Source organism: Protopterus annectens, chromosome 17.part0 (assembly GCF_019279795.1).
Source record: "Protopterus annectens isolate FY-2018-M chromosome 17.part0, PAN1.0, whole genome shotgun sequence".
Classification (NCBI taxonomy): Eukaryota; Metazoa; Chordata; order Ceratodontiformes; family Protopteridae; genus Protopterus; species Protopterus annectens.
The window spans coordinates 614,002,894-614,030,687 of record NC_056751.1 but is presented as its reverse complement, the minus strand read 5'-3'; the positions used below and the strand labels follow the sequence as shown (position 1 = coordinate 614,030,687).

General features: G+C 38.8%; 1 protein-coding gene across 4 annotated transcripts in view; it reads right to left on the bottom strand.

Annotated features, from left to right (window-relative positions):
- LOC122791795 (myb-like protein X) overlaps positions 1–18,192 on the bottom strand; it is a 146,116-nt gene extending 127,924 nt beyond the window's left edge. For 3 of the 4 annotated variants that reach the window (XM_044059742.1, XM_044059741.1, XM_044059744.1), the window contains exons 1-5: positions 18,153–18,192; positions 17,015–17,041; positions 14,187–14,213; positions 13,139–13,174; positions 1,870–1,905 (exon numbers count right to left, since the gene is read on the bottom strand). In XM_044059742.1, coding sequence (XP_043915677.1) covers positions 1,870–1,905; positions 13,139–13,174; positions 14,187–14,213; positions 17,015–17,041; positions 18,153–18,177 — 151 coding nt within the window. In that variant the 5' untranslated portion in view covers positions 18,178–18,192. The remainder of the gene's footprint in view (positions 1–1,869; positions 1,906–13,138; positions 13,175–14,186; positions 14,214–17,014; positions 17,042–18,152) is intronic. The other variant, XM_044059743.1, reaches the window with a different exon arrangement.
- Positions 18,193–27,794: the final 9,602 nt, after the last annotated feature.

Genomic DNA, 27,794 nt, shown 5'->3' with positions numbered 1-27,794 from the left:
ACACACACACACACACACACACACACACACACACACACACACACACACACACGCACACACACGCACACACACACACACGCACACACACACATCCACACACACACACACACACACACACACACACACACACATACACTCTCTCCTAATTTACCCTCTTAGTAACCCTGCAAACTGTTATCTCCCAGGCAGGCACACATTCATGCATACACTCACACATGCAGTCCTTCACATACACACACTTTCAAACCCCCTAATACTACCTCATCAAACTCACCACCGCTTACCTCTTATGTGATGGATGAGCATGGCCTTTTGGCCACATTCATTACACTGAGCAGATAGGTGTGGCTATACTAATTAATACAACCAGGTGTGTAAACTTCTTACCCATGCAGTTCCAGGGGAAAGCACATGGCTAATTTGCAAATGCCTTTCTCCCAGAATAGTCTGGTGTCATGAAGCACAGCCACAGCAACAGCCCACTGTGTTGCTGCACAACTTCATGTAAAAGCACTGTGGTATGGCTGCCTCTGAATGTGGAAAGGTTACCGCAAGCTACCATGTACAAGTCTTGGTAGCATTTCTGAAGCTGTCCGTAGAACATCAACCATAAATGTACTTTCTAGATGAATACACTTTGACTACTGGGAAGTTTTGTAAAGCAATCTTAAAGCTGGGAACAAGATATTGCCTTTCAAACATAGCCCTTGTGGCTTTAGTTCATGCTCCTTTACTGTCACATTCGGACATTTAACATTATAATCGTTTTTTATTGTAGGTGTTGTGTTGAACATCTGCTCCATATACTAAGGCCAACAACTGGCTAAAATACTTTTGGCATGGACTTGCCATAGCATCAGAAGAAAATATAATTTTTCCTAATTTCATAAATCTGATTTCTTTCACTGCATTTATGCCAATTTATTTTAGAATCACAAGCAATAATCACTATCGCAAAAAATAGAATTGCATATTTGATAACATATTTTACTCTGAGAAATTTGCTGTAATATTTTTTTAGAATTACAGAGATATTGTCACTTATTGGTATGTATCGCAAGTAGTGTTGTATAGCCACACTCTGTCTCAATTAATTCTACACATTCATACATATGAGTAGGAGAGTAGTAGATGTTAAATAAGCAGGGAGGTTGTTTACCTTACTGACGGTAACCCATATTTAAGTGGAGGACCTGGTGTTGGAAGGAATGCTGGGAAGTACAGATAGAGTGGCCATTAGCCAAGTCTCTGCTTTCAATCACTTCTCTACGGGTTTATATGCCAGCCTTCTTTGTTTCAAGTAGTGATCTTACAATGGTATTGGAGGAAATTAAATTTAATTTGTTCTGGATATTGATAAAGTTTTTCTGCTATGACACTGATCTAACTGACTGTGTTAATGCTTCAGCATTTAAGCACATGAATTTGACTGCTCCCAGGAACACCTGCTTTTGATCTACTCATTGTGCAGCAAGGCCACTGCCTTCTTTAAAGAGATATTATACAAAGTGGTACAAAGAAACAAGGATAGAGTGTTTGCTATGTGATTAATTATTATTGTCTGACTTGTATGTCATATTTCAAAAATATCACAAAAATGCAAGAAAAAGAAAAAGAAAAGAAAAGAAGAAATCATGAATATGTTGATTTTGTACAGTCACAAAACCAGCTGCTGAAAACTTGAGCAATGTAAGGAAATATAATGTATGTAAACTGTGTGCAATAAAGCACCATACAAATGGGCAGCTAACTTCACAAGACAATCTAACAACTTCTCATAGGTATAAAGGAAACAAATTAATGTCAAATTATATGCAAGATTGTTCTTCCAAAAACATTTAATATTGATTACAGTCTAACATTCTTTACCTGTTTCCTTATTTTTCTTCTCTCTGTCTACAGCATCTAGAAAAAAAAGCTGATTTAATTTGCAGTTCAGCTGAACAGTAATTGACAACAATAATACAATGAGGTATGACATGCAGCCACTGATATTCCTGCAGGCATTTTTAATACAGTTGTTTTGTTGAAGCCACATCAGTCTTCTACAACTGCCAAACACAGATATACATTGAAGAAGACTGCAGTATCTCCCAGTAACCAGTTATATAAAATAGGTTATATCACCAAGAGTCACAGTAGTGTGAAATATTATGCAATAAACTATCAGAGGAATGAAAATCTATAAAAGCTATTGTTTTCTTCACTAGAACTTAAATCATCACCATGATTTATGCACATTATGAACACACTCATTTAATTAGTTCTTTTGTGATCTAAATAACTTAAGCGGTAGAATACTTAAAATGAAAAATCACAAGAGTTCTGATCATTATTTCAAAATGCAGGAAATATTACTTCTACCCAGCGGAGGGTGTTTTTAGTGTTTCAGTTTGAAGAGCAGGATGATATAGAATGAGCGGTTTGGATCTTTCCACAGCAAGTTTATAACATATCTAATCATACAATGTGAACATGTTAAGATGATTACTATCTATCTGCAGATATAGACATTTTTTTCCTTTTTTTGAATAAAGTAAGTAGATACAAAATGTATTAGTAATGCATAAATATCAAAAAAAATAAATAAATAAAATAAAAAAAAATAAAGTCACAATGTTATGCATGATGTTATACAATCTATGGAGTAACTACTTGCAAATTGTTAAGGAGAAGAAATGGAAGCATTGATCATTTAATATGTAGTTTATCAGTGTTTAAATATTCTGGAAAATGATGACTGTAAAGAAGCTTTCTGATCAAAAGCACCATATACAAGAAGCAATAGTTTACAGCAGTTCCTCATCATATGTCAAGCCAAGTTCATCTAGGTGGGATACCATTCTTCATTTTTTGGGATTGAGGTAAACAATGACACTTCTAATGACCATGAACAAGTAGGTATTTACATTTTAGTAAGCATTTACAAAAATGAACAATAGTCCAAAATATTTTTAGTGTGGGCAACATGCATGTGAACTACAGAGTAAAATAAAGAATGCGTGCATATTTGACCTTTCTCTTCACAAAGTGTTTTCATTTCTATTTATAAAACTAAATGTTTTTATTATTGATTTTGAAACAACTTATGCTCCTGAAGACATAAAATTCCTTAAGCACTTTCTAACTAGTAAGTGCCGATTACGTGATCTAAATATATAAAAATTTACATGCGTGCACACACATACACACATATCTATCGATGTATATATATATATATATATATATATATATATATATATATATATATATATATATATATATATATATATATATATATACATATATATATATATATATATATATATATATATACATAAACACACACACACACACACACACACACACACACACACACACACACACACACACACATGCATATATGCATAATCGTACTAGAATGTTCATAAATATGGTGAAAAGTTGGTACCTAAAAAGCTGTAAGCCATCTTTACATCTACTCATTAATTCCCATTCAGTATGCAACATGTAGTCAACAGCAACATATAATTACACATTTTTGATTTGCAGAGTAGATTGAATCAGTTTGTTAACACCGAGAGCACCCCGGCACTATCAGGCTTTACCTCATATTATGCGTTCCGGCCCCAAAATCTGGACAACACCAAGAAAGGAGGGGGTGTGTCTATATTCATCAAGAACACCCACACCTCAAGGTTGGTGGCAACGCACGATACATCGGAGACCATCCAGGTGCAATTAACCATAGGCAAGACTGCTCTGCAATTTGTAGCATGTTACAGACCACCCTCTCATTCTCAGGAACCTCACATAGCTTTCCTGAAAACACTGGAGGGGATAAATGTATCTCCAAACACCATCATACTAGGTGATTTCAACTACCCGAATATAGACTGGGATCACTACTCAAGCCCCAACAATCTAGCCCAAAGGTTCCTAGAGTTCATAAACTCAAATGCCATGGAACAACTAGTCACCATTCCCACAAGAGGAGATAACATACTAGATCTCATCATCACGAACATGGGGTCACAATGTTCAACACCGGAAGTATACCCTTCACTGGTGAGATCAGACCATAAACTAATCTCACTGGAAGTCCACATCCCGCCCCCACCCGAGATAAAAAAGACCACAGTGAAGAACTTCTCAAAAGCCGACTTCACACTTCTCAAGGCTAGTGTGGTCTCTTTTAAGGCCCCCGAGACTGCGGAAACCATTACTCAAGCCACTGAATCACTTACAAATGCCTTCTACCAGCACCTACAGGACTGCATGGATCAGGCAATCCCAAACAAAACAAAGACCCTTTGTACCAAAGGCAAGCGTCCAGTTTGGTGGACCCCAGCCATAAACAAGCTCTACAACAAAAGGAGGAAGCTACTACAAGATAGAGCAAAATCCTTAAAAGGGAAAACACCCTTGATCATTATAAGTAAAAAATTAAGATCTCTCATAAAATCATCCAAGGCAAATTTTGAGAGAAAAGTCGCTAAGGACTCAAAGGACAATCATAAGGCCTTCTTTAGCTATGTTAGAAACCTGGGAGGAAACTCCCAGATATGCTCAGAATTAGTTCAAAATGATGTAAAAATTACTGAACCTACAGACATTGCCAACATACTAGCAGACAGGTTCAGTGCAAACTTCTTCCCCCCCTCCCCCCCAAAAGGTGAGATATCTATACCAGAGAATTATAGCCCCCCAAACATCTCTAACGCTCAGGTGAGAACTGCTCTCTCCAAGGCAAAAAACACAGCATCCATGGGACCAGATGGTGTCCCCGGATGTGTGCTCCACGAACTCAATGAGGAATTAAACACGCAGTTAGGGCAGCTGTTTAATCTTAGCCTCACCTCAGGATACATGCCTAAGGAGTGGCGTACGGCAACTGTGGTCCCACTTCACAAAGGAGGTGCCTCCACCGACCCGGGAAATTACCGTCCCATCAGCTTGACAAGCTTGATCTGCAAAGCTATGGAGAGGATCATAATGGAACTCATAAATAAAGACATAGGAGACTTGCAGACTTTGGATCCGACCCAGTTTGGCTTTGTCAAGGGAAGATCATGCCTTTTAAACCTGGTGGACTTTTTCAAAACAGTCACCAAGGCCATTGATGAGGGAAAGGCAGTCCACACAGCCTACCTCGACCTGGCAAAGGCTTTCGACACAATACCCCACTCAGGTATCATTGAAAAACTCATCAACTTAAATGTAAACCCATACGTCACAAGATGGGTTGCAAATTGGCTAAGTGACAGAACCCACAGGGTCAGAGTTGCTGGCGCCATGTCAGACTCAAAGCCTGTCACAAGTGGTGTCCCACAGGGCTCAGTCCTTGGCCCTCTCCTGTACTCTCTCATCTACTTTTCAGAAGTACAAGCAAACACAGGAGGATTATGGCTGACAAAATTTGCAGATGACTGCAAACTGGGCGCCATAGTTGAGAACACATCTGACACAGATATCCTTCAGAAGGGTCTTATAGAAATGGAAAACTGGTGCCAGAACCATGGCCTAAAGTTAAACGCCAAAAAATGCATAGTCATACCCTTAGGGAAAAACAAGGTTACCCCTAGCTACCATATAGGCGGCAACCCACTAAGCACAGAAGAGGTTATCAGGGATCTGGGTACCCAGGTTGACAGTAACCTTTCATTTGATACTCACGTTGCCAAAGTAGTTAGGAAGACCTTCTACATTGCCCACCTAATCATGAAGGGATTCACTTCTAGATCAAGGGAAGTCATCGTCCCCCTGTACTCATCACTAATCAGGCCAATGATTGAGTACAATGCCCCATTCGGAATGTATCTGACACGACACCTGCAGCAACTGAAAGGCCCCAAAAGTTCCTCACCAAAAGGATAAAAGGTCTCAAAAATATGTCCTATGCTGCCCGACTGAAGGAACTTCAGCTCTACTCAGTCGCTTACCGTCTGCTCAGAGGTGACCTGTGCCTGACATACAAGGCCATGTCCAACCCAGGATTGATGAACATGTTTCATCTCAAAAAATCTAGATCCCTCAGAACTACAAGGGCGGGAGACTTAAACCTTGACACGGTTATTAATAGGATGTGCTGGAGGGACAGATTCATCACCCAGAGACTCCCTATGCTGTGGAACAAAATCCCGGTACATGTGAGGCAGAGCACCTCGCTGGCTTTGTTCAAGAGAAATCTTGACCAATGGATGGGAGATCGCAGATATACCCCAGGGATTATCTCAGTGTCACTGCTTGACAGAGGCACAACAAAATAATGGGCATAGTATCCTCCAAACTAAAGGGGTGGCGAAAGCCACAAAACTCTGGCTAGGCTTATAAATGACCTTGGGCAGATAGCCTAGTATGAACCTATGAACCTATGAACCCTTGTGTTCAGCTGGATGTATAATGAAGCTCAGATGTATACTACAGTGCAAGTCATTTTAAGGCTATTCACTTTCCCTTTTTGTGTAAAGTAACCAATCCACATGATGAAAACTGCAGCACTGTAATACAAGAGAAAGTACTTATACTGCATGTAGTAAAAGACTACACAAAGGGCCAGCTTATTTCCCAAGTCAATGTAATCTTTTCCCACAGTATAAAGGTAACAATTTATTTATTTACTTATTCAGTGGTGGTGCTGTGGTAGCGTTGTTGCCTCACAGTAAAACGTCATGTTCGATTCTCAGCTAAAGCGTCTTCTGTGTGGAGACATGCGGGAATGGGCATAACTTTGTTGAAGGTTGTGCATCAGGCCTGGCAAGTTGGTACATAAAAATCTACTGCCAATCATTAGCGGACCGGAGTTCCGCTGTGGCGACCCCTAACCGGGAAAAGCCGAAAGATACAACAACAACTTATTTGTCATTTGTAAACCAGGTTAGTCCAACTGAGCCAGTGGTGCGTTTTCAGTGAAGACCCAAGGAGAAAAGTTACAAGAAAGAAAAACATCTGACAATAAAGTTTTATGCAAACATTACAATAATGAGCTTTACATGAGAACAGTAGAAATTTACAAAAGTCCTGAGAATGAAATTTACATAAATATTACAATAATGTATATAACATGAAGTACAAAAGTTATAATTTCTTTTTAATAAGCAAAAAGAGAAAGAGATGCAAATGAGATAAGACACTTGCACTTGGTGGGTTTAAAAGTGTGAGAGGGAGTAAGATGCTAAGGTAGGATTTAAGTGGGATCATTGTAGTGACAGGTGCTGGCATTTAGGAGAAAAGTTTTAAGTTCGGATTTAAAGAGATTTATGTTAGAAATGATTTGGATGTTAAAAGGGGAGTTTGTTCCATGCACAGGTTCATAGGTTGGTACTAGGCTATCGGCCTTAGGGACTATACAAGCCTAGCCATAACAATTCCTTGGCTATTTCTTCCCACAGTATTTACTTCCCTGGACCCCTGTCTAGCAGGGTGACTGACATGATCCCCGGGGTGAATTTCCTATCTCCTATCCAATCATGGGAATTACTATATTTGTAAAGACGTTTACCAATGTTTTTGTTTGATTTACAAGTGTCCAGAAGGAGCTGTTCAGAGCTGAGGAGAGTTCTGGGAGGGGTATAATGTGATATTAGTGAGTATAGAGCAAGACAGGAAAGGAGTTTTAAGAGTATAGTATGAGTCATTTGCAGCTGGGAGTGAAGGAGGTGCTGGGGGAAGTCAAGCCACTGGAGTTGTTTTAGTGCATGGCAGTGATGAGATTTGTAGGTTTGGTTACTAGCAAATCTTGCAACACTATAGCATGATTGACAGAGTTTAGCCATAACGGTAGAGTGTAGATGTGAAAAGATTGGGGGGGGGGGTGCATATAGTAGACATGTAAGGAGGAAGGCCTGAGCTAGTTTCTGCCTAGAGTCTGGAAGTACATATTTTTTATGTCTGTAGAGTAGACCGAGTGTTTGATTGCACTTTTTGATACAGTGCTGAGTATGGGTATCAAATTTTAATTGGTCATCGATAATAACACCAAGAAGTTTATTATGTGGGTCAGGTTATATGATGGTATTGTCAAGAGAAGAGATGGTGAAGGTTGTTTCGAGGTTAGTGAGGGGTTTTGGAAAATAAAAAGAAGTAGCTTTGTTTTTTTGGGATTTAGAATTGGTTGTCAGTTATCCATTTTTCTACAGATAGGAAGCTATGTTGAGTAGTAAAGAGGGGTTTAGAGAAACTGTCAGAACAGATAATAAGGGTAGAGTGGTCCTCATATTGTGTCAGGGAGGCTGATGTACTGGAAGTATGCTGTTGGTTTGTGAAAATATTAAAGAGTGGAGGGCCAAGAATTGAGCCTTGAGGCACCCCAGTTTGCATTGGTAAGCAAGGGGAGCAGGTAGCCTGCCATCTTACTGATTGTTGTCTATTAGAAAGATAGTGAACCATTTAATAGCAGAGGGAGATAAGTTGAGTTGTGCTAGTTTATCAAGTAGTTTGGAGTGTGATATGGTATTGAATGCTTTAGAAAGGTCAAGAAAGAGGCAAGAAACCAGTACATTTTTGTCCATGGCTTCAGCAATGGTTTCAGTAAAGGACAGTAGGACAGTAGATGTACTATGATGGGGTCTGAAGCCAGTTACACAGGGGTTAGAATGTTATTATCTAGATGGTATTTAAGTTGTCTGTGAATGGAGTTTTCAAGGAGTTTCAATAGCAGAGAGAGGACAGCAATAGGTCTGTATTTGGATGGTTCATTGCTGCTGCCTCCCTTGTGTAACGGAGTGATAAAGAATGATTTCCATATATCTGGGACAGTGAATTCTTGAATAGATCTATTGATCAGGATAGAGACAGGGTAGGCTACTGAGTGAGCGGCTAGTTTAAGAAACAGGGGGGAAGGTTGTCAGAAGAGGGAGAGCATGGTTTCAGCTTAAGCAGGAGAGATTTGATGTAAGATGTCGGGATGGGGTCGAGTGTGAAAGAGGGAGTATTGGTGAAATGTGGAGTGTGGGGTGTGTTTATTGTTCTGATCATTGTGGTTGAGTTTGTGAATAGATTCAATAAGGTATGAGTTTAGAAGAGTGTCAGTTTCAAGTGGGGGTTTGTCAGGGTAGAGGTTTGGGGGTAGAAGAGTTGCCTGAGTACAGAATCTTATTAACTGAGTGCCAGAATCTTTTTGGGTTAGACTTATGGGTGAGTTGGCCACTGGAGTAGAATTTTTTTTTATCTGTATTGATGTGTTTTTTTAGCCAGATTACATAGTTGTTTACAGGTTTGGAGAATAGAAAGTGATTTAGTTTTATTCCATTGTTTCCAGGTACTGTCTCTTTTTTTCTTAAGAGTGAGTGTACTTTTGAGAGATAGGGGGTGTGGGTTGTTTTGATTCTTACTTTTCTGAAAGGTGCCAGAGAATCAAGGATGGAGAGAAAAGTGTGATTGAAATGAAGGGCAGCAACATTTAGAGGGATGTTTCAGAATTGATCAGTCTATAGAGTTTAGCATGTGATTAAAGGTCTCAATGTTAAAAGTAGAGAGACTGCAACAATCTTTGTAAAGATGGCATTTAGGTATCTGAACAGCATGAACAGCATGCCTAAGAACACATATAGAAAGGTGGTTGCTAAGGGAGTCTGGTAGTATAGTAGGGTTTTGATACAGGTTAGAGTCAGTTGTTAGGATCTAGTCAAGAGTGGAGCTACTACTATTGATTTTATTGACTCTAGTACTAAGTAGCTGTTGAAAGCCATTTAGGCTGATGGTGAGAGATGAGCTGGTTGTAGATAGTTTTAGCCAGTTGATGTTAATGTCTCCTAAAGGAATGGTTTCATAGGTGATATTGAGCGATAGCCATAAAAGTATAGATTCGAGGATAGGAATGTTATTACCAGGTGGGATATAGATAGCAGCTAAGGCACATTTCTTTTGTGGATTAAGGTGACAGTTTAGGATACATAGTTCGGCAGGGTGGAATTTGGATGGGTTATGAGTAGGGGGGATATATTGAGGTGTTCGGAGTACATAACAGTGATTCCACCACCTTTCTTAACCATTCTGTCTTGCAAGTAGATATTGTAATGGGGGAGACAAGGATTTCAGGGTTTGAGATGTGGGGCTTTAACCATGTTTTAGATAGGGTTAGGATGTGTGGGAATGGAGGGTAATCCAGGACTGTAGTTCTGTGGTTTTATTTGGGAGGCTCTGTATGTTAATTGAGTATATACTAAGATGTTTTGGATTCGAGGGGAGACTGTTGAGACTGGCAGCTGTTGGGATAGTGGAGGAAGTTGTAGGAGAAGCAGGAACTAGATTGGGGTGGATATCCCCATCAGTTAGAAGTATGTTTGGAAGCAGGGGAGGTTTGGAGTGGTACTGGTAGTTGTTGTGACATAAGTATTCTAGCTTTAGCTTAGGTGGTAAGGGGAGTGTGTGCTAAGATTTTGTGTTTGTGAAATTAGGTAGGGGAGATGTTGAATAGAGATGGTGAGCAGACCATGAGTAGGATGATTCATTTTGTTGAATAGAAAGTGTAATAGTTGGTGGAGGTTGGAAGTGGTGGAGTTGTGATTGGACGAGGTGAGGGAAATGAGGAAGTAAAGTAAAGGGGACACGAGGTAGATTATAGCCACAGTATAAGTTGGAGTTGTAAGAAATAGCAGTAATATGATTAGACTTAGGGAAAAGGGTGGGGCTGTGTGAAGTCAGGGAGCAAGGATAGGATAATTGGGGGAGAGGAGATGGGCTGGATTTTCTATTTGGGTAGAGAGTATAAAGTAAAGGAAAGTGGGCTAGGTAGGAATGGGGGTAGGGTAAGGAAGCAGAGTGAGTCTGAGCACAGCGAGGGTGAACGGAGCGGGCGTACACCCTGTTAGAAGGTTTCTCTAAGAAAAACAGTCAGTAAGAGCACACCACAGGTAGAAGTTATATGCTGCTTACTAGTCTGCAGTGGCAGATTTTATTCTCTCTTACATTTGTATTCTCCATTGCTCTTTGTTTGCTGCATACTATGTAGCTAAAGACAAAAGTAGCTTGAGACTTTGCACTTTCGTTTGGTGTTTAATTAGTGAAGAATAATCATTGACAGGTAGACAGTGAAGGCTATGACTCTATTGAGAGGGGCTCAATACCTTAACATAATAAAACAGATAAGTTAAGCAAAGTGTATCAACAGTGAAATGGATGAAAAGGGTGGGGGGCTAAGAGGAAGAAGGTTTGCAGCTGTCATCCCTGGGATATGTGCTCTAGCTGATTGTAACAGATTTTTATAAGGCATAACAGTAGTCACAAAAGCAGGTACCTACACTTCCCCGTAAGTGGCAATAGCAGGGTTCCTGGAGTTATAGCTGGGGTTGCAGTCTTTATTTTTTAATGATTACTGGTTAGAGTTTCCTTTGCTTTTAGCTGGAGTGAGAGGAGTGCTCACTCACACAAGTGGGTGGAGACCCGACGCTATCAGGTGCTCAGTGGTGCTAAAAGTTGCAAAGAAGACAAAAATAAAGAATATAAGACTAAAATCAACAAAATAAGGACATCAAAATAAGCATAGACATCATAAATAATGTACAGAAAGCAGAGCGAGTTAACATAGCCCATTAAAAGTCACCAAAAACAAATATATTGCGGCTCTACAACCAAACTTATTTAGCAGCTGTCAGTGTAACTAATTAGAATATCCCATTACCAGACAGCATTGAAACAATGCAGCAGTTTCACTGCAATAAATACAACAAATATCATTCAGCACTTTACAATGTAGTTTTAACTTACATAGACTATCACTTCCTCAGCACTATCATTTTGAGGAGCCCTGAATCAGGTTTAGTGAAAATGGGAGCCAGCAAAACAAAAACCCAGGCTTCTAATATCTTAATATAAATTATAGCAGTAAAAATAATAAAAAAATAAATAAAAAAATAGCTGGAAAGTTGCATTGCAGAGAAATTTTTGTACCACTCTATGCAGGGACAATAAGTTTACAGTGTGGAACAGAAAACTGAGAAAAAGAAGGAAGAAACAATATCACTTACTAGAGAGGCTACACTGGAAGAGCTTTCAGCTGCAAAAGTGGAGCAAGTGTGGTATCCAGGGTTTTTAAAACCTTTAGTATGTTGTACCTGAGCAATCACTCGGAGTGGGGGAGGGGACGGGAGGGAAACAGTCAAATAGGAGTAAAGAATAGCAGGAGAGATCCAAGGCACTGTGCAAACCTAGCAAATTAGTACAAGACAGCAAAGGGAATAAGGTAAACATACAGACACCCTGTTTGAGGATAGGAAGTTCTCTAAGAAAAACTGTCAGTAAGAGTACAGCATAGGTAGAAGTTACCTGATAGCTGCTTAGTAGTCTGCAATGGTGGCTTTCATTCTTTTTTACATTTGTATTCCCCTTTGCTCTTTGTTTGCTGCACACTATATAGCTAAACATAAATTTAGCTTGAGAATTTGCACTTTTGTCTGGCGTTTAATTAGTGAAGAATAATTACTGAGGGGTAGGGACTGAAGGCTATGACTCCATTGAGAGGGGCTCAATACCATAGCATAACAAAACAGATAAGTTAAGCAAAATGTATCAACAGTGAAAGTGATGAAAAGGGTGTTGGAGGGTCTAAGAGGAATAAGGTTTGCAGCTGTCACTGCTGGACTATGCAATCTGTCTGATTGCAACAGATTTTAACAAGGCATAACAGTAGTCACAAAAGCAGGCACCTACACTACCCATAAGTGGCAACAGCAGGGTTCCCAGAGTTAAAGCTGGGGCCACAGTTTTTTTTTTAGTGATTATTGGTTAGAGTTTCCTTTGCTTTTAGCTGGAGTGAGAGGAATCCTTACTTGCACAAGTAGAAGGGGAAGACCCAAGGTGAGCAAATGCTCAGTGATAACTACCCATAATTGGCAACTGCAGGGTTCCCAGAGTTAAAGCTGGGGCTGCAGTCTTTATTTTTTGATGATTATTGGTTAGAGTTTCCTTTGCTTTTAGCTGGAGTGAGAGGAGTCTTTGCTTGCACAAGTGGGGGGGGGACCCGAGGCAACCAGGTGCTCAGTGGTGACTGTCCGTAAGTGGAAACAGCAGTGTTTCTGGAGTTAAATCTGCGGCTGCAGTATATATTTTTTGATGATTATTAGTTAGAGTTTCCTTTGCTCTAATTACTGAATAATAATATTCAAATATTTCTTTGCAAAACATTACATTTTTTGTATCTTGCATTCTGTCATTCTTTTACCTGTTTCCATATTTCTCTTAGCTCTTTCTGCAATATCTAGTGGGAAAAAATGATTTGAGTTACAGTTCACCTAAACAGAAAATAACAATGATAATAAAACAAAATATGGCTTCAGACACTGATATTCCTCCAGACATTTTTATTAGTATATCTTGTGTCTTGTTGAAGCCACACTGGTCACTTAATACTGCTACACACAAATAGAAATTGATGAAGACTGCAGACCCTCCATTCCCCCAGAATTAAGATATAAAGTAGGTTATATCTTCAATACATGCAGACATACATTATAAGATGCTATACATTAAAAACTAGAGGAGGGAAATACATAAAAGCCTAATGTTTTCTTTACTAGAACTTAAACCCTTACCATGCTTTTATACTAATGTACAGATTATATACACACTCAGTTATCCATCTATAATCAAAATAATATTCACAATGGCATTTTAAAATGACGAACCTAAGAAGATGTGTGCATGAAAGAATACTGGAAGGATTATTGTTAGCCTGCAGGTATGTCTTTACTTTTGCCTTCTGAGGAGGAGGATGATACAGAATGACTAGTCTGGTTCCTTCCACACTCATTTTATTATAAGTCTAATAAAATATGCCCTGAGATTCAGAAAGACAATGCAATGGGGAAGTCTTTACTCAGTAGTTTCCTCAGTGTGCTAAGACTTTCGATTTCAGAGACCACCCTACTCCTGAAGTTTTCCCCTTGTGGTGGCCTCAGTGTGACAGCAGTCTCAAGGACAGAAGTAGATTATAATGCAATAGTCTGGGGAGTGGCTAATGCTAATTAGCCATGTGCTCTCCCCCAGAAATGGCTGCAACTCCTGTTTTTAAAGAATTCATTCCTAGGTAGGATATTGTCCTTCATTTTCTGGGATTCACGATAAGCAATGTAACCTCTAAAGAACATGAAGAACTTCAAATTAAATCTTTAGTAAACATTTAAAAAAGTAAGCAATCGCCTAAATACCATTTAAGTAGGCAGCTTGCGAATATGCAAAATTGGAAACTAAGGCATGCATCTGTATTTTACCTTTCTGTTCACGGAGTGTTTTCATTTCTGTTGACAGAAATAGAAATCCTTTTAGATATTTAAAACAGCCCATGCTCTTCAAAACAAGTGTCTGATTTCAGCACTTATTTAACTAGTTAGTGACAGCTGAAGTCCCTGAAATATATAATCTTACTGGAACGTCAATTAATACTGTCAAAAAGTAGCAGCCAGAAAGTTACAAGCTATCTTTTCATTTAGATAATGACTCCAAATGTAACATTAAATATGTAGTCATAAGAGATATGTAATTACATTTCTGATTTGCATAGTGCAATGAATCAATATATTAATGCTTGAGAAAAGCAAGTATTATAGTAACACTCAGATGCATATTAAACAGTCATAATGAAACAAAAAGACAGGCTAAGGCAATGTCAATTTATTCCACAGAATTAAAAAAATAAAATCAATGAGTTCAGATCTGCTCTGTTCCATGATACAGAATATGCTGACCTTAATACAATAGCTGGAATGCCACTCAGTCCCATGGCTTTATACTCAGGAGAAAGGAACTCTGTAATATGAAAAAGGTGCATCTCTTGGTTTATGTAAATATTGTATAGTACCCCTGACACAATTAGCTGTTAGGCTACTACTTGGGTTGACAACAGGAAGGCAAGTAGACATCTCAGCACCTGTGAAACAAATGGTGCTTTAAAAGTATCAGCTTCACCTTTTCTGTCCAATTCACAGTCTATTAGGGCATTGGTGAGTACAATAAGCACTACTTAATGTACAGTTTAATTTGCCAATAAAGTAGTTTTAAGAAGTTTATGCGATATTTTACTTGATTCTAATACATCCACGGCCATCGATTAGAGAACACACAGAACTATTGCAGGATAAGAAATGCATAGTAGTAGTGTTGCACTGATATCGCAGTCAATATATTTTCTCCAGAAAATGTATTTTTTCATTTACAAATTCTTGAATATAATGCCATGTTTTCAACGAGCTAAAGCTTTAGAGTCAAATACATGTGCATGCTGCAGTGGAAACTCTGAAGTTAGATTTATAGCCTTATGTATGTTTTGTACTTCACTAGTGTTGTAATTACTCTTTCATTTTGTAAAAATCTCAGGGGGGACTGACATATATATCCTTTCAAAGACAGGCCCAGTGACTTTACTTCATGCTCTTTGCTTTCACAGGTTGAGACTCTACATTATTTTTTGATTTCATTGGTGGAGCCATGAGGAGGTTATGGTCAGTTTGTTAAATACAATGATAGTCTGAACTCATATCAGCTGACTTCTTATTACATTAGAAGTAGAAATCATGTATATTTCTGTCCCAAAAATATATATTTTTCAGTTGCAATATGCTGAGTCCGCAATGGTATGCCTTCAAGAAAGCATAGCGATAGGTTCAAAGCCAGAAGTGTGCTTTAATGGAAGTTTTGAGGTTAGAATAACAATCATAACTGTGTATTGTAGATGACTACCCCATGATTACAAGGAAGTTTTTTAAAATAATCAGAAATGGGGAAGAGATACTGCCATTTATGTATAGGACATAATAGCTTCAGTTCATGCTCATTTAATGCCAGAGTCTGGCATTTAGATTTATTAGCTATTTTCTTCACGGGTGCTATGAACTTTTATTTGGTAACGTAAGAACAATGACAGCCTAAGATACTTTGATACTGAAAAGTTATGGCATAAGAAGTAAAAAAAAATGTTTCTTGCGTATAGAAATTTTCTGCCACACCATTTATGTCCCTGTACCTTAGACTCATAAGGGCTTCATCAATGCAAGAAGACAAACTTTAGTATATGTCATTAAGGACTGAACCCACAACTAGTGCTTCATACATCTGACGGTCATTATATTTAACAGGAAAAAGTACTGGAATATGCCTTACAGAGAAGTGGTCATTTATTGCTAAGCACCGCCATGGTGTTATACAGCCACAAAGTGTCACAATTAATTCTACAGGAGCATAAATATGAGTGAGAGACGCTCAATATTCCAATGCATTTTCTAGACTTGATTATCTGTAAGCAAGGATGGCATTTATCCCAATGCAAGTAGTCCATGCTCAAGTGGGAGGAGCTAGTTTGTGGATGAAAGCTGGAAAGTAAAGGCAGAGTAACCAATGGCTAAGCCACAGCTCCCAGCCTGAACTGCAAAAAGTACAAGCTTGTGTGAAATGTAAATGTCTGTCTTAGAATAACATTCAGTTATTTATGGGTTTATATGACAGCCTTTTGGTTTTCACAGAACTAGTGATGTTACAATGGAAATGGTGACAATTAATTGTAAATAGATCTGGACGTGGATAATGTACTTTTGCTATTGAATTAATTTTACTGACTCTTAACAGTTTCATCTCAGAGATTTCAATTTTCTCCCATGTTTGAACAATTAATTGAGTAGCAAGATCACTGTCTTCCTTTCCTGAGGAATTCTATAGAATGGCAAATAGAAACAAAGATACAAAGCTTGATGGGTATTTCATTGCTAATTGTATCACCCTATATGTTATATTACATATGTGTAGTGCTTGAATAAAACAAAGGAAAACAAAATCATCCTGCATTTATTGGTTTTGTCAACTTACAAAACCAGCTGCTAAAAATTCTATCACTGAAATGATAGTGAATGTAGTGAAACTGTCAGCAACAAAACACCACACAAACAGGCAACATATTTCACAAGGAAATGTATTCTTTTCCCAAAGGTATAAATGAGCAATCTATATGTTTCCCATGTGTATAAATGAAACACACTATTTGGCCAATCATGCAAGGATTTTCTTCCAAAACATTTTACTACTAGTGCATCTTGCATTTTGTCATTCTTACCTGCCTCCATACTTTTCATTTCTTTCTCTGTAAGAAAAATAAATTGACCCAAGTTAAACTTCAGCCAAACAGAAAATGACAACAATAGCAAAACAAAATATAATATTGAACAAGTGATATTCCTAAAGACCATTTTAGCATGCTTGCCTTGTTGACGTTGCATCAGACGTCTACCACTGCCATGCCCAGATGGGAAAGGATAAACATTGCAGCTTTCCCCTCAGTAATTTAATTTGTAAAGTATTATGTATGTCCAAGAGAGGCATAAGTATGTTAAAAGATGTACAGAAAATACCACCAGATTGAGAATATATAAAATTATTTGTTTTTCTCATTAGAATTTAAATCATCATCAAGATGTTATGCCAAAGGGCACATTATGAACAAGGCCGATTAACTTGCTGTTTTGTAATTAAACTAACGTCAGCACAAACTATTTAAGATGTAAACTCCATATATTTTGTGTAGGAAAGTGTAAACTGATTATTCTGTTTTCTTCCACACTTAGTTTATAGCATGTCTAATCCTAAGATATGGTGGCATGAAATAAGATGATTTCAAATTTTTACAGATGCAGAGATTTTTTTTCTCCTTGAAAACTGTAAGGACAACATCTAAAATGTACTGCTACTGCTATGAAACATACACCATAATAATGGATCTGATAATTTTATTTATGGCATCTCAGGTATCCACAACTCAAGCAGTAATTACCTGCAAAACTTCAAGAAAAAGAAATACAGTCATTGATCATGAAATGTGCAGTTTAGGAATGGCATTTATTCATGTCTGAAGTATAAATATTCAGACAAAAGATGAATGGCAAGATGTATTTTGATCAAAGTTAGTATAAAACAAGATGTAATTAAAACTGCAGTGACTATCACATGTTTTCCAAAATATAATAAGTAGCACAGAAAAATGAAACTGTCTTTAAGGAATGCACACCCAGCTAGAATGATATTCCTCATTTGTCTGGGGTTTGTGATAAACATTGGCACTTTTGATGGATATGAACAACATGGTAGTTAATCTTTAGTAAACATTTCATAAAATAAGCTACAGTCTAAAGTATTGTTAGTGTGAGCAACATACATATAATCTACACAGTACAACAAGGAATAGAAATATATTTTACCTTTCTCTTCAAGAAGTTTTTTCATTTCTGTTGACAAAATCAGATTTTTTAACAACTTAAGACAATATAAACTTCAGAATATATATACTTGATTCAGCACTTTTCTAACCAGTTAATGATGCCTACTGCCCCCCCCCAAAGGATATATAAACTAATTTTTGAGAAAGCTGGATTTGCACAGAAACTTGAATCAATACGTTATCCCTTGAGTTCACAAAGTAGCACAATAAGGCTAAGATATGCATCAAAATAAAAATTCTAATGAAACAAGACAGGCAAATTCAGTTGGAATTTATTCCCTACAATTAGCAAATGAATGAATTCAGATTCCCTCCATTGCATTACTCACAATATGCAAACATTATGGAAGCAACACTCAACTCCACAGTTTTTTGCTTAGAAGACAGGAGATGTGTAACTTGGAACACATGTGTTGTGCTTTGTGTAACAGCGGTGTAGCTTATTCCCTCTTCATTTTTCTGTGAGGGCACTGCTTGGTACAAGCAATCTTCAGGAAAGCAGTTAGTCATCTTACAACCTGTGATACAAGCACCAGTCTAAAAGTATATGCTTCCATCAATTGCTGCAGTGCGTGATGTCGTAATATACCAAGAATAGAAAGCAAAGAGTTTGGTGATGAATTAGTTTCATGCAATCCAGTTATGTCAAATTTTATTTTATTCCAATGCATTATACAATATAATTCTAAAAGTGTTTACATTAAAAACACAAGGTATAGGGTTTGATTCTTATGTTGAAAGGGAAATTGGCTAGGGTCAAAATGGCCCAAGAGCAGCAAGGCTAGTACTTACCTAACAGCCACAACAATTGCAGGGTAAGAAGCACACAGCATTATTGACATCCTAGGCAATTTATTTACCAAGAGAAAATGTATTTTTTTTTTCTTTTCTAATATTATGACTGCAATACTACATTTTCAAGCGGCTAAAACAGTTGGATCAAACTGAGAGTTAGGCTGCAGTACAAGGTCTGAGGTTAAATGTGCAGTCTTATATATAAGTTCATAGGTTCATAGGTTCATACTAGGCTATCTGCCCTAGGGCATTTATAAACCTAGCCAGAATGTGTTTGGCTTTCGCCACCCATTTTAAATGAATTTTGCTATGCCCTTTTTCGAGGTTAGTATATTCTGCCTCTGTCTAACTGTGACACAGAAGTGATACCCAGGGTAAACCTACAATCTCCCATCCACTCATCAAGATTCCTCTTGAAGAGAGTCAATGAGGGACTCTGCTTAACCTGGACTGGGATTTTATTCCAGAGCGAAGGGAGCCTCTGGGTTATGAATCTGTCCCTCCAGCATGTCCTATTTATTTCAGTGCTGAGGTTCAAGTCTCTCGAGCGCATAGCTCGATGGGATTTGGATTTTCTGAGGTGCAGCATGTCTATTAATTCTGGGTTGGACATGGCTTTATACATCAGGCACAGATTGCCTCTGAGCAGGCGGCATGCCACTGAGTAGAGCTGGAGGTTCTTTAACTGGGCAGCATATGGCATCTGTTTGAGCCCTTTGATCCTCTTGGTGAGGTACTTTTGGGGTCTTTCCAATTGCTGCATGTGTCTGGTAAGGTACATCCCAAAAGGGGCATTGTACTCAATTATGGGCCTGATGAGGGATGAGTAAAGAGGCACGATGACCTCCCCTGATCTAGATGTGAATCCCTTCATGATTAGAAGGGCTATATAAAATGTTTTTCTAACCACTTTGGCCACGTGGTTGTCAAATGAGAGATTGCTATCAACTTGGGTACCCAGGTCCCTAATTACTTCTTCCGTACTTAATGGATTACCACCTATGTGGTAATTTGTGGGCACGTTGTTTTTGCCAAAGGGGATGACTATACACTTTTTGGCGTTTAGCTTGAGGCCATGGCTCTGGCACCAGTTGTCTGTTTCTATGAGGCCCTTTTGTAGGATGCTTGGGTCAGCTGGAGAGTCGATTATGGCACCCAGTTTGCAGTCATCTGTGAACTTAGTTAGTCACAGTCCTTCCGTGTTAGCCTGTACCTCAGAGAAATATGTACCGAACAAGAGAGTTCCCAGGACTGAGCCTTGTGGGATGCCACTTGTAACTGGTTTGGAGTCTGACATGGCTCCAGCAATTCTAACCATGTGGGTCCTGTCCTTGAGCCAGTTTGCAACCCATCTAGTGACATAGGGGTTTATATTTAAGCTGGTGAGCTTATCTATAATGCCCAAGTGGGGTATTGTATCGAAAGCTTTTGCAAGATCCAGGTAGGCTGTGTGGACCACCTTCTCCTCGTCAATGGCCTTTTTGACTGTTTCAAAGAAATCGACCAGGTTTAGGATCTGCCCTTAACAAAGCCGAACTGGGTAGGATCCAATGTCTGTAGGTCCCCAGTATCTTTATTTATGAGGTCCATGATGATCCTTTCCATAGCTTTGCAGACCAAGCTAGTCAAGCTTATGGGGTGATAGTTTCCAGGATCCGTTGAGGCACCACCTTTGTGGAGAGGGACCACTGTTGCTGTATGCCACTCTTTGGGTACATATCCTGTAGTAAGGCTGAGATTGAACAGTAGTTTTATGTTTGGGTTTAGTTCTTCTTGGAGTTCATGTAGGACGCAGCCCGGGACACTGTCTGGTCCCATTGATGCTGTGTTTTTTGCTTTGGAGAGGGCGGCTCTTACCTGAGCATCTGAGATGTCAGGGGGCAGCACTCTGCTGGGATAGATATTTGCCCTTTTGGTGGGGAAGGGGGGGAGAAGTTTGCTGAACCTGTCAGCTAGGATGTTGGCAATGTCTGTGGGTTCGGTGTATTTTTTGTCATTTTGGACTAATTCTGAGCATATCTGGGAATTCCCACCCAGGTTCCTAACATAACTAAAGAAAGCCTTGTGATTATCCTTTAGTGTCCTGTGCAATTTTTCTCTCGAAGCTGGCCTTAGACGATTTTATGAGTGCCCGTAGTTTTTTGCTAATACTGATCAGAGATGCCTTCCCTTTTTGGGATTTTGCTCTATCATGTAGTAGCTTCCTCCTTCTATTGTATAGTTTGTTTATGGCTGGGGTCCACCAGACAGGATGCCTAACCTTGGAGGATTGGGTCTTGGTTTTATTTGGGATTGCATGATCCATGCATTCCTGAAGGTGTTCATAGAATGCGTTTATAAAGGATTCTGTGGTCTGGGCCGTATTTTCCACAGTTCCGGGGGCTTTGAAGGATTTCACCTCAGTTTTGAGGAGTGTGAAATTTGCTTTAGAGAAGTTTTTCACTGTGGTTTTCTGGGCAGGGGCTGGGGTCGGGATGTAAATATCTAGTGAGATTAGTTTATGGTCTGATCTTACCAGTGAGGGATACACTTCTGGTCTGGAGCATAGAGTCCCCATGTTGGTGATGATCAGGTCCAGTATGTTTTCCCCTTTTGTGGGAGTGGCAACAAGTTGTTCCATAGCATTTGAGTTTATAAATTCTAGGAACCTTTGGGCTAGGGTGTTGGAGCTAGAGTAATGCTCCCAGTCTATGTTAGGGTAATTGAAGTCGCCCAATATAATGGTGTTTGGAGAGACCTTCATATTTTCCAGTGTTCTCAGGAAGGCCGAGTGGGGTTCCTGGGTTTGAGAGGGTGGTCTATAGCAGGCTATAAACTGGAAGGCAGTTTTACCCACTGTTAGCTGCACATGGATAGTCTCTGATGCTTCATGCTGTGCCACCAACCTGGAGGTATGGGTATCTTTGACGAATATTGATACTCCCCCTCCTTTTGTGGTTCGGTCCAAATTTTGGGGCCGAAAAACATGGTATGAGGTATAACCTGGTAGTGCTGGGGTAATCTCAGGAGCCTTGAACCAGGTTTCTGTTACTGCACAGATATCAATGTTCTCCATGCTAAGGAGAGTTTTGAGTGCATGCATCTTGAGGTTTAGACTTCTGGCATTGAGTAGCATTACTCTTAGTTTCTTATCCCTTGTGATACCTATGGAGGTGGGTTTGTCTTTTGAGCCTTGCCTAAAAAAGGCACTATGGGGGTGGCAAGAGCCTTTGCCAATATCCGAAAGCCCAGGGGTGACAGGTGCGAACCATCCCTAGTGAAGCATCGTGGCTTGTCGAGCATGTCATCCCAGGCAGACAGGCATTGGATCCCCTTTGAATGACACCAATACTTAAGCCAATTGTTGAAATTGATCATCTTGTCTTCATATTGTGGCATCATTCTTGGTGAGGGTAAGATGCTACTCAAGGTCAGGGTCATACCAGCCTGGGCTACATGCTCAGAGAGCTCCTCTATGTCTCTTTTCATGTAGTCCAGGGAGGTACATCTCAGGTCATTCACACCAGCATGGATGATGACTGAGTCATATTTGTACTTACCTTGGAGTGACCTGAATGCTTGTGTTATGTGGCGGATCCTAGCGCCCGACAGGCAGCTCACCTTGAACTTCTCCTTGTTCAGCCTGGTGAGTGGGACGTCAGTGTGCCTGACAATAGAGTCACCTATTACAAGTGTATCAGGTGTGTTGTTTAGCCTTAAGGGCTGTGACTGTTTGGCACACTGGCTTTGTGAGCTATGTGTTGCACGTGTTTTGTTTTGGGGTAGCGGTTGCTTGGGTGTCTTCTTTGGAGGTCTCTGCTGCTTAGGCAGATTTTTATTTAGAGCCTCCGAGTATGTTTTTGTGTGTTTATGTGTTTGGTTTGCTGTCGTGGTAGGTCTTTGTGAGACTGGAATTGTAGTGAGTGTGGTTTCCTTCTCCTCCTGACTGGTTAAGCCAGTACTGAGTTGAGAGAGCTTATCCTCCAGTTTGGCTATATGGTTGCATCTCTCACATGTGTTGGAATTTGTTGGGAGGAGGAGTGAGTTGTCTGTGTACATGAGGCAGTTATAACATTGCCTCAAAATTCCCAGATTCACCAGCTGGACCGGAGAGGAGATTGACAACTGACCTTTGGACATGCTAGAATAGTATTGGGAATTCCTTTATAATTGAAAAAAAGGGGGAACAAAGTACTTAAGGGGAGTTTGTGAGGCTATAGTGCTTTTAATTTTTTAGTGCTGACTTATATAATTGCTTTAGTGAGCAATTGCAAGGCTTTAGAGTGGGAATAGGGTGTTTATTATGAGAACTAGATCAGTTGTAAGGGAAAAAGTGATGAGCATACTTTGTGGAGCCGAGAATGGTTTAAACCCAATGATGCTGCACTATGTGCAAAATCATGCAAAGCCGCGCTAAAACAGGTTTTATACAGGGGGACTTGAAAGAGCTAGAAAATGGCCCAAAATGGCCAATAGACTACCAGATTCTTTTGCTGGGAACACTCCTCCAGGGATAGATAGGCTGCTCCAAGCTTCCCACTGCCACTGGTGAACAAGGAAGCCTCCCTTTATCCAAGAAAGGAAATGGGCAACACAGGAACTTTCCAAAAGTCCAGAATACAGCAAAGCCTGTATTTGGACTACTCTAGGTCAGGAAAGATGGGAAAAAAGGATTTTTTTTTTCTTTTTTGCAATAAACAGCAGGAAAGTGCAATAAATGTGTAACACAGGCTAGCGCACTTGAGTGTGTAGCCTCAACAGGTAAATGTAACAAACAGGGAAATCTTTAAAAGTGCAGGTGCAAAAACAACTTTAAACAGTTTAAAACAGTTCAAGAAACAGTTCAAGAAACTATGTTCTGTAGTTGACCACCTTGTTGTTACTACCTGACAATTTTGTAATTAAATCTCCAAGACAGATAAAGATACATAACTTTTCAAGGACAGCCTCAGCGATTTTAGTTCTTTTTTTTTTGCCACAGTGTCATATTTCAATTTATAGTCAGTTTTCATTCTGATTGGTGTAATGAAGTTATGCTCAATGTTTTATTTATTTTACATTTGTTTATTTTACATTTGTTTACCAGGATAGTCCAACTGGATACATGTCCATTTTCAGCGGAGGCCCAAGGAGAAAAGCTCCATATAGACAAACTTACACAGATTACATAGAAGTTAGGAAACTATTAGAATATATAATGTACAATAATTTAGTAGTGTTCCCTAGTAGGGACTCACAATTCTCATGGACAGACACAATTAAAAGTAAGAGATGTCCGATTGGAAACAGAGCTTGGTGGCATAATTACATGTTATGATAATTACAGATTATGCTTTCAGTTTGTAACTTAATCTGGGTTGGTACATGGGCATGTACTAACTACAACAATGGTCTAAAGTGCTTAGTTGTTTTTTCTGTTTACATCAAAGTTGTTTTTTCTGTTTACATCAAAACTAGAAATTTTCACCCCAAAATATATTTTCCATTTGCAATATTCTCTTGCTTTAATGACATAATTTTAATTTGGCATAGCTTTGGGGTCAAAGGCAGAATTCTGCTCTATTGGAAGTTTAGAGAATAACTTGAAGATTCAGAAAGAACCCTAGTGTTCATAGTAAGGTACAAGATAAAATGGCCCTGTTTAGACGATGTGGTATTTATGTATTCAGGCATATATTAGCTGCAATAAATAAAGACCTCCTTATTGAATAATTTGCATGTTGCTCAATCGCCATTAACTACCACAAGTGCAAATCAGCACTTTTCCTTAATAAGTTAACAGTGGCAGCAGATGCATCGTGTTAGCACAGATACCCCGTGATTCATTCTTCCAAATACAATACACACACACACACACACACACACACACACACACACACACACACACACACACACACACATATGCACAAACGCACACACGCAGACACACACACACTCACACATTCACACACTCCTAACTTACCCCATAACTAAACCTGCAGACTGCTATTTCCCATGCAGACATACACTCATGCATATGCTTGCACTTGCAGTCCCTCACATACACATACTTACAAACCCCCTAATACTACCTGATTAAACTCCCCACCACTTACCTCTAATGTGATGGATGAACATGGGCCTTCGGCCACATTCATTACATTGAGCAGCCAAGTGTGGCTATGCTAATTAATACATCCAGGTATGTAAATATCTTACCATATACAGTTCCAGGGGAAAGCACATGACTAATTAGCAAATGTCTTTTTCCCAGAATACTCTGTTCACGTCTAGCACAATTGCAGAGACAGCAGACTGTGGTGCTGCAAATCTTCATGCAAAAGCACTGTGGCATGGCTGTTTCTAAATATGGAAATGTTACACCAAGTTATCATGCACAACGCATGGTAGCATTTCAAAAGCTGGCCCTAAAATATCAATCATAAATGTGGTTTGCATTTGAATGCACTGTGATTACTGGGAAGTTTTGTAAAGCAATCTCAAGCTGGAAACAAGATATTGCCTTTCAAACATAGGCCTTGTGGCTTTAGTTCATGGTCCTTTACAGTCACAGTCTGACATTTAGTATTATAATCAGTTTTCTTTCTAGGTGTTGTGATGAACATCTGCTCAGTATACTAAGGCCAACAACTGGCTAAAATACTTTTGTTATGGACTTGTCATGGCATCAGAAGGAAAACTCAGTTTTCCTGATTCCATATACATTTTCTTTCACTGCACGTATGCCAATCTGTTTGAGACTCACAAGCAATAATCATTATTACAAGAAAATAGAATTGTATATTTGATAATGTATTTTATTCTGAGAAATGTGCTGTAATATTTTTTTAGAATTACAGAGAATGTGTCATCTATTGTTATGTACTGCAAGTGGTGTTGTATAGCCACAGTGTGTCTCAATTAATTCTACACTTTCATACATATGAGTAAGAGATGTTAAATAAGCAGGGATGGTGTTTACCTTACTGTCAGTAACCCATATTCAAGTGGAAGAGCTGGTGCTGGAAGGAATGTTGGGAAGTATAGATATAGTGGCCATCAGCCAAGCCTCTGCTCTCAGTTCAAGTGTTGAAGGAATGCTGGGAAGGATAGATAGAGTGGCCATCATCAGTCAAGCATCTGTTCTCAGTTCAAGTGTTGAAGGAATGCTGGGATGTATAGATAGAGTGGCCATCAGCCAGGCCTCTACTCCCAGTCCAAGAGTGACAATTGTTGTCCTTTTGTGTAATCTAAATGTCACTTTTAGAATAACATTAACTTCTCTATGGGTTTATGTGCCAGCCCTCTTCTTTTCATAGAAGCAGTGACCTTACAGTGGAAATGCAGAAAATGAAACTGAATTTTATCTGGATGTTGATAGTGTTTTTCTGCTATACACTGATCTAACTGACTGTCTTAATGCTTCAGGCACATTAATTTCAATGTTCCCAGAAGCAACTTCTTTTGATCTACTCATTGCATAGCAAGGCCACTGCCTTCTTTCCTGAGGTATTATACAAAATGATACAAAGACAAAAGGATACAGTGTTTGCTAGGTGATTATTATTGTCTGGACTTATATGATATATTTCAAGAACATCTCAAGAGTGCAAGAAAAGGAAAACAAAAGGCAATCATGAATATGGTGACTTTGTAAATTCACAAAACCACCTGGTGAAAACATCAATAATGTAAGGAAATATAATGTATTTTAACTCTCTGTGATAAAGCACCATACCAATGGGCGGCTAACTTCCCAAGGCAGTCTAACGGCGTTTCATAGGTATAAGGGAAACAAATTAATGTTCAAGTATACGCAAGCTTTTCTTTCCACAAACATTTAATATTAATTACATTCTATCATTCTTTACCTGTTTCCTTATTTTTCTTTTCTGCTTCTACAGCATCTAGTGGAAAAAAAGCTGATTTAATTTATAGTTGAACTGAACAGTAATTGACACCAATAATAACGCGAGACGTGTCATTCAGCCACTGATATTCCTGCATTCATTTTTAAAGCAGTTGTTTTGTTAAAGCCACATCAATCACCTACAGATACCATATGCAGATAGAAAGTGGGGAAGATTGCAGTTTTCTCCCAGTAATCTGTTATATAACATACGTTTTATCACCAGGAGTCACAGTAGTATGAAATATTGTACAATAAATATAACAAGAAAGAAAATATATAAAAGCTATTGTTTTCTTCACTAGAACTTAAATCATCACCATGATTTTATGCCAATATGCACATTATGAACACACTCAGTTAACTAGTTCTTTTGTGATCTAAATAACATAAGCAGTGGAATACTTAAAATGAAAAATCATAGACATCTGTTCATTACTTCAAAGAGTACAGGAAATATTATTCTTAGCCAGCTGGGATGTTTTTAGTTTTTTATTTTGAAGAGCGGGATGATGTAGAATGACCAACCTGATTCTTTTCATACCAGGCTTATATCATGCAACGTGGACATGTTAAGATGATTACTAACTATTTGCAGATACAGAGATTTTGTTCTGCTTGAAAACAGAAAGCAGATACAAAATGTATCAATACTGCTGTAAAATGTAATGCATAAATATACAAAGTCACAATCAGTCATGATGTTATACAATCTATGGAATAATTACTTCTAAATTGTCAAGGAGAAGAAATAGAGTCACTGATCATTTAATATGTAGTTTATCAATGATATTTGCTTTGTTTCAAGTGTGAATTTTCTGGAAAATGAAAATGATGACTGGAAAGAGACATTTTGATCAGAAGGACCATAAAACAAGAAGCAGTAGTTTGCAGCAATTCCTTTATCCCAGTTCATGGTGGGATACCATTCCTCATTTTTGGGGATTGAGATAAACAGTG